This window comes from Drosophila yakuba, chromosome 2R (assembly GCF_016746365.2).
Source record: "Drosophila yakuba strain Tai18E2 chromosome 2R, Prin_Dyak_Tai18E2_2.1, whole genome shotgun sequence".
Lineage (NCBI taxonomy): Eukaryota > Metazoa > Arthropoda > Insecta > Diptera > Drosophilidae > Drosophila > Drosophila yakuba.
Window position 1 is genome coordinate 15,023,689 of NC_052528.2, and position 8,308 is coordinate 15,031,996.

General features: G+C 43.8%; 1 protein-coding gene across 1 annotated transcript; it reads right to left on the bottom strand.

Moving 5' to 3' along the window:
• Positions 1–1,821: 1,821 nt before the first annotated feature.
• LOC6530733 (carbonic anhydrase 1) lies at positions 1,822–2,960 on the bottom strand. The gene has a single exon (XM_002091587.4). It carries the CDS (start codon positions 2,877–2,879, stop codon positions 1,857–1,859), a length of 1,023 nt encoding a protein of 340 aa, XP_002091623.2. The 5' UTR covers positions 2,880–2,960; the 3' UTR covers positions 1,822–1,856.
• Positions 2,961–8,308: the final 5,348 nt, after the last annotated feature.

Sequence of the window (8,308 nt, forward strand, 5' to 3'; positions counted from 1 at the left end):
ATTTCTGGACAAATTAAACTTCAGAACGCCTAACTATCTGTCAAAATCTAGGTATTTTAAATTAAAATGGTTGTTATGCCTTTAAACTTGATTTAAGTGTTTAAATGGACTTTGTAAGCCTTCAGCTTCCCACCTTAACTAGTTTCCTTTTAATATTTTCTAAATTGACGCTTTTATACTTAGACGGGTAAATGGATTTTCCATCTAATTAATTGCATATTATTTGCATTTTAGTGTTTCATTTCCATCTAATTTAACATAAACAAACCAATAGCCATCCACCAGAATGAGAAAATTTCATTAATTTTCTAACAAACATTTTCATATTAATTGAACATTTTGTGCGCAATCAATTTGCATATCAAGCATTAATAAATGGAATTATCCGTTTTTAATTGCATTTCGCAGACAAAAGTTTTAGTTTTTGGCCAAAAAATAAATTGTTTTGTCGCACGTGGTGTAGGACATGTCCTGGCTGCGAAGTCCGAAAATGAAAAGTGCGACGGAAAAATTAAGCTTTATTTGTGGAAACTGCAATCCAATTAAGTTTTCAAAACATGCAAATTGCGAATGGGCGCAACGCACAAATATTGACGCAGCACCGAGCAACAAAAGCGTACCGAAACTTGTTTGTATAATTTCATTAGCGTTGATTTGCAGCAAATGCAATTGCAGTAAAATTCACATGGCCTGTCATTGATTAAACAAGTCGTCGTTGCAGGCCTCAAATCGAATTGGATCCGATGCTCGATGTGCTTCATGTGCTCGATGCCGCCCCATCTCTGGATTAAAAACTAATTACGGGCCAATGGACGAACATGGTCGAAAGGCCATCTATGTATGTATGGTTAGGCGCCAACTGATAATTATGCGCCTGGAAACTGGAATTCTCTGATTGCCAAGCAGCAGCTGTAATGCAGGGAAGGGAGGTGGATGAGGAGGAGGAGGAGGACAGGAGATGAGGGTGCTTCGCCGCAGGAGGGCCCAAAACCCAATCCCATGCCCGTGCCCATCCCATTCCGATCCCATTCCCATTTCCATTGCCAATCTCAATACCAATCCCAATCGCAGGGCAAACATGTCCGCAACAGTTTCCGCTGCACTAACGAAATTACAGACGCAGACTCACACGCACACAATCGCATCGCCATGTCCTGCGGCGATTGTGCGCACAGGATGCGGAACAGGCTCAGGACCTCGGGACCTCGGGACCCTGCAATGGGTAATGCTAATGCTAATGCTAATGTTAATGCTCTTTGAGCGACTAATTAGTGAATTACTATATAAGCACACTATTTGCCCAGGCAAACGGCAACCCAAAAGCAAATTGTGCGGAAGACTGACCACCAGGACCCCGAATCAGAAATACAGCGGAAACCAGGACCAATTAGAGGCAGCTTGGAAGTACATGGAGTCCTGATTGACAGAACACAAGGATTATGTAATGGATTGTATTGTGGTAAGCGGTTTTGACAAGCATTTACTATCATTTACGAACACAATCAATAATGGTTGTGAAAAGATATTTCTTGTTGTTCAGTGGAGTTTGGTGCCATTAAGGAATCTTTATAAGCAATCAAGTTATGGAACTTTCTCTCCAATCGTTGGATGTACTAAAACTTATTAATACCTTGTTATTATTGGGTAATTTAAAGTTTGTCTACAGCTTCACTGGTAACTAGATTGTTTTTCTGATTAGTCAACACTTGATATTCCTTCAAAGATATTCCTTCATACTCCTTCCTCACCGAATTGCATACTCAATGTAACTATTGTTTAGAAGTATTGTTTAGTAACTGTACTATTCTGTTTCTTTCGAACTACATTTTGCACATATACACTTTATTCAATCTGATTTAAAACCCCCTTCTGAAGCGATTAAGGTATACCCTTCGATCCTCGATCGGCTGAACTGGACGCGCATTGCGTGCGATCCTTGAGCCGCGTCTGTCTCTCAGCAGGCGGAACTCATTCAGCTGGCGCTCGCTGATGGCCAAGGACTCGGGGTGTATTAGCCACTCCGCACCACGATGGCAGGGGGGCTCGGTTAGGGATCCATTGTAGCTGTAGAACTTGTCGTAGAAGGGGGACATGAGGTAGCTGAGTGGAAAGGGGGGCACTTCCACCACCTGACCGGCCTGCTGGACAGCCGCGAGATGCTGGATGAGGACATCGAGGAACGGATTGTGCTCGGACAGATCGAACATGTAGGCAATCATCAGGACGCCCTGGCTGGAGGAGCAGCTATCGCCACCATCGCCATCTGTGTGGAGGCACTGCATCTCCAGCGCGCTGTGCCGATGGTCCAGTGTGTGCTCCGAGCCCGAAGAGTTGGCCCAGCTCCAGCGGAAGGAGATCTCCCGGAAGTCGAAGCGTCCAAGTAGATCCCCGCCGTCGATGGAGGGCGTTCGTCCTGGAAACGCTGCTCGCAGGATCAGTGTGTGCCCGTTGTTCTCCAGGCGAATGCCCAACGGAATGGTATTGTAATGCGACCATATCAGCGGCGTATCAAAGTAGTTTATTTCCAAACAGTTCAGCTCGATGTTAATGGGGCTCTGATTGTTGCACGGCGTGTTCCAGGTATGAGGCCCCCGGTCCCAGGCGTAGTTGTAGGATTCCGGAGAACACCGCACCGTGCAGTTTAAGTAACTAGAGGAGCATGTGGACCGATCTCCGCCAGCATCTGAGCAATCGTCATCCGTTCCCTCGTCACATCGATTGGCCATGCTGAAACCCGTGTAGACATTGAACAGTACCAAAAGAGCCACACAAATGGCCAGGATCAGCTTGAGAAGATTGCTGTCTTGGAGACGACAGGATAGGTCGTCCAGCCAGCACCATAGGTACTTCAGCAGACCACAGGTGAGGCATCCCGTCATCACCGCAGTTACAAAGTAGAATCCACTTAGGAAAACTTGCTGGGAAATGATAACTCCATTGGATGACAGCCAAGCACTGGCCTTCCTGGTTGAGCGCTGAAATTGAGAAAATTTCTAATTAAACCCGCTGAAAAGTTAATTATTTTGGAAAACAAATTGGGTGCACAGCAAATTTGTGCGAAAACATTTGCAATTTGTTTGCATTTGTATTTTGCATAAATTAATTACGCACAAAACTCTCTTCGGCGGCGGAAATTGCTTGCACAAATATCCTGTGCCGCTCCTGCGTGGACCCTCCCGGCTCCTCCCACCCTTCCCCGCCATTCCCTCAACTCTTCTATGTTGCATTTTGGGAAATTAATTAGTTTTGTATGTACAAAATAGGCGAAATGAGCACTAGGAGCCGAACGGAAATTATTTCCAGCACTCCAACACATTTTGCACCGCGGCAGGAACTACACCGGAAAAACGGATGTTTTCGATTGTTAAAGTGATTATATGCTATATAAACTCATAATCAGCCAATAAAAAGAATAAAATATTAAATGGTAGCCTAATTTGTTCACATCACATAATCCAATGAAAACTGATAAGTATCAGAAATCTAAATGTCGATGTCCTTTCTCTATGTGTAGACCCTAGTCAGACTTTTGACTTATGGCCTGTGAAATTCGAGACTTCTCGGCCATCTCTGATTAGCATAAAGTTATCAAAGGACGGCCACGCCCCCCGGTTCGGTGTTATGCGGGGTGGTGGTGGTGGGTTCCCACTGCGATTCAATTATGACATTTTTCTGATCAATTCGCTTGGCTTTGATTTGATTTCATTTTCCTGCACTTGTGCAGGGCGTTGACGTCTGCCAAATGTTACAAATTGTCCGCATCCCCGTACCTCGCAGGACATCGCAGCACCTCCTCTCCTCTCAGCTGCCAGAGTGTTCGGGTGTCCGGGTGGCGCGTTCATAGTAGCCGTAGTGTCCGTGGCTATGAACGTGTCCTGGGGCAAGCGAGTTGCACGCAAATTGACGGGTAAGCATGTGGCATAAACGGAAACACTAACATCGTTAGCCGAGTCCTGCCAGAGGGTGCCAAAATAACAAAATACGAAAATAACGGAATAACGGAATAACAATCATAACCATTTTTGAGTAACCAGGCCTCCAGGCAGTTGTTTTCATTTGTGACCGAATGACTCGATTTTTTGGTCGCTTAGGGTTAATTGAGGCTGCAGATTCGGTTCAGGGGTTGCTTGTTACATTACACAATGTTTGTTTTGGTTACTGCGTTTTTATATGCGGCACAAGGACTCTATTTAAGTGGTCCGAATTTGTTTGATCGACTTCCATAAATCACTGCGACATTCAGATTATGGTTGTTTCAGTTTGGAGCGTGTTTACACACAAATAATGATACTTAATATAATGATATACTACTTCAATCCTTAGATGTGGGCTTTAAATTCCAGACTCATTATTATATAATAATGAAATAATATAGACCTGCCCCATGAATTCTTTCCAATAGATACGCAAATGCCATCGACCGCATCTGCAACAATCTGTGGCAAGCTGTGGCAAACATGCAAAGGAAATTTCCGTTTCCGGTCGGAGAAACTTTGTTAAAGCGACGCGAAATGGGAGGCGAGGAAAAACGCATCGCGCAATCACGTTGGCTTTGGCCGCAGGATAATGCAAACGAAATTGGTCTCACTTTGAATTCGATTGATTTGTCTGCTGCACGGCTTGATAATATCCTCTTAAATCACTTAACCACATTTGCCGATTACGGCGGCGACAGAGGAAGAATGTCCTTACTGCTTGGCTGTCGAGCGCAGCGGGGGCCTCCGGTGTAAATTCGGTGTAAATTTTCACACATTATTCGGATGCCCGGACACGGACGAGACAATTACTTTGGCTCCGATAACATTGTCTATACTGGGATTTTCTCCACTTCGGCGGCCATCTCTTTTGCACCCATTACACATCGAACAGTACACAGTACACAGCACACAGCACACAGCTGATAATGTTAATATGCGCCGCAGGACATCAAACACAGGCGCAGGCGAGGGATCAGGACGAGGTATTTAGGGCACTCAACTTTGTTTGGCCAATCCGCTTAGGCTTTTGTATCTTTCAGGCCGCTGTGGAATACATTCGGAGGGTCGGGATTATCGCTTGTCCTGTGTGATTGTTAAATGAACAACGCCTGGGAGAGTGTCTTCACTGCCGAAACCGCAAGGACATTCTTCAAGATCGATCGTTTTGCGGCCATGTTGCTACTGTATGTTTTACTCTCCAGCTCTCTCTTTCGCTCTCTGCTTCTCTGCTTCTCAGCTGCCTGCGAATGTGATCCTGATCCTTATCGCAGCATGCGTCCTTTCACTACTCCTGTGTTGTTTTCACAGCCTCCCAGCCGCAGTTGCCCTCATTAGCAGCTTAGGGGCGTTGACGTGTTTTGCTTTGCTGTTGTTGACAATGTTTGCTACTTGCCCGGCTGTATAATGTCCTTGTTTCAGCCTGAAAGACACTCTTCTTGCCAAAGCGTGCACTTCCCATCCGCTTTTGTTGGCTTCCCGAGTGGAACAAGAGGTTCCTGCGAGACCGATCCATTAAATAATAGTATCATTGGCATGCACAGGAACAGAAGAACGCCTATAGGATGCACAGGGATGGAACGCTCTCCGTCGGGGGTTGAAAGTGGAGAGCAAATCGGTAGATTGCCATCGGATGTCGGCTGATTTTGATTACTATCGAGCGATCTATTCAATTTAACTGCACTGCCTTCAGTCCTTTAATTGATTTCATTAGGTATTTTAAAGTTCCTTTTTTGAGTTGAACTAGAGAACGAAAAGTTGGGGGTCACCTATCTAAGCAGATCTTCTAATTTCGTTTTATTTAAATACTACTACTAAGAACATTTTGACATACACTTTTCTTATTTCTAGCAGCGCTTTGAGAAACTAATCTGCATTGAAATTAGAAAAGGACCCTAATTATGCACTGGCGCCATCTACCGTCGGTAGAGGAAGCCGTGGTTACTGGAAACACATACAGGTGTCGTTCTCACGATAGATGGCGCTGCAGCGCGTTTAAAAATGTGTCATGTAGAATTTATGTACAGAAAGCTTTTATTCAGTACAACAACCAAAGCTTACTATTTAAAAATTAAAAAAATAAAATTGTATTTAACATTAAATTATACAACATTAGGAATTCAAAAGCGAGGGCACTAATGTTTGTAAATTTCCAGCTCAATTTATTCTGTACCCTTGAAAAATTTTTTTACATCAAATTAATGTAAGACATTTGCTTTTTCAGCATAAAAGGCAGACAGAAGACAGATAATTCAGGCAATAACGATAGGATATAAACCAATACTTGGTAAATTTTTGCTTAATTTGATCCACAGTTTTAGAAGCTCCACAAGCCTGCACATGTCGTATCACACTCTGCACCTGCAAACGAAGAAGAATCGAGACCTATAATAATTATTTGAGTTATAAGTTTGTAGTTATGTTTTTAGTTTCAAGTGAATTTTGCTTCAGCCATTATGCCAATTTTCGGTGCAACTTGATACTGTATTGAAACTGGTTTAGAGTGCCAAAAGCCGAACAAAGGAAAGAAACGAAACCCGACAAATGTTAAGCAAGAATAATGCGTTACACGAAACTGCACTAAGCTAAACATTTTGAGTTTTACGCTCCTCAGAGTTTTTTCTTATTTATCTATCTTTTATGCGCCTTCTTGCAGCGCGTATCAAATGAAAGGCAGCGACAAAAGGATGTTTCCACTTTTTTTTTGGAGGAGGAACAAACTTTGAACAGCACTCGCTCTTAGCCAGTGAAGTGAAGGAGGCCCAGAATCCCTTTTTGGCCTAGACAAATTACACCCGAGCTCTCAAGCGGAGGAGTCATCAGTCAGAGTCGAGGAACAGTAAAAATCTCTTTGGCCACGGGGACACACAACACATGGGAGCCTAGGAGAAAGCGGCGGGGGCGGGGCGAAGAGAGGCGACAAAAAATGGACTCCATCATGTACATGAATGCCCATGCTAATTAGGACTGTCCTGGGGGACGGCCAACTGGACCTGGGCCAATTAAATGCTTAAGCTGACTTTCGGGTTCGAGCTTGTCATAAATTTTGACTGATTATGCGTATTCGTCTTTGTCGCAGCCTCCTTCCTCTGGCTTTCTCCAGCGCCGCCCCAAGTGCCCCATCTCTCGTCCTTCTGCACTCATCCTTCGAGCACAAGTACCCGTGACAACTGAAGAATTTTCTGCGGCATTCGAGCCCCAACTCCCAAGTGTCCAACGCAATTCATCATTCAATTAAATTGACCGCAAAGAGCCGCATTTCACATCGCTCAGTTCGTCGACATCGCCTTGGGTTAAGTTTTTAAAGTCGAATAAGTTGCCCAAAGTCGAATCCTTTAATGCCTAGCCTTGCTTTTGCTGCCATCGATTATCCTTTCAATAAAATGCCGCGGAACGGCAAAAATAAAAAAAATAAACTTTTACCCCCGTCGAAATTTAACGCTTTCGCCTGCACCGCTGCCCCCTGACCGCCAAAAATTGGGGATATCTTTTGAGGTTGATTTATGCGCTGGCTTAAAAGCGAATTGTTGTGAGCTGCTAACTGGAAATCTGTTTGACTGCACGTACTTGTTCTGGTCCTCCACACATCGCCCCACCCCACCCCGAAAGACCCATCTTCGCTGTTCCGGGCTTAAACGATTGCCAAACAAAGTCAAAAGAGCGTCGTGCATGCCGAAGGATTCGGAATCCTTTGCATTTGAGCTGCGCTTTTTTTTCGCCAAACTTCGTTGGTATGCCAGTCCCGGCAACTCAAGGATTTCGCAGCTGTCCTGGTCACAGTGACTATCTGCTAGCCGGATTTGGCCAAAGTGATTTACGACATGCTCATGCCAGGCATTCAAAATGCGCTCTAATTGAGACTCCTTAGATGATTAATCCTTGGCTAATATGGCGAAATTCAACAAGTCTACGCCGCACATTTTCCCATAAACATATTTTTTCTACTTGCTGGCCGACGTTTTGAATTCCAAAAAGCGACTTTGATTAATTAACACACTCGAAGTTTTTGTATTTGCTTTCTGTGAGAATAGGAAAAGAAAAAAAAATGAAAAGTGATGCAGAAGCTCTAATAAGTGAGCCCAACAGTGAATTGAGATGTTATCACGATTTATTCGGCTTGTTTACTTTATAATACACTAACCGAAAAATTCCGGTTTGCTGTTTACGACTTGGGCATTTACTTCGTACTTTGTTATAAGTAGTTCACAAGTCAAGATTAAAAAGCATCTATACAATTATCAATATGAATTCTTTATGCTGTATCACACAATTCTATTACTTAAGAACACTTTGCACCGCACAAGTGTGAAGTTTGCATTATTCTCAGTGAAAAA

What these genes read in the sequence shown, in the direction of transcription:
- LOC6530733 (XM_002091587.4), bottom strand. Translation starts at nt 2,879, where the DNA reads ATGACGGGATGCCTCACCTGTGGTCTGCTGAAGTACCTATGGTGCTGG.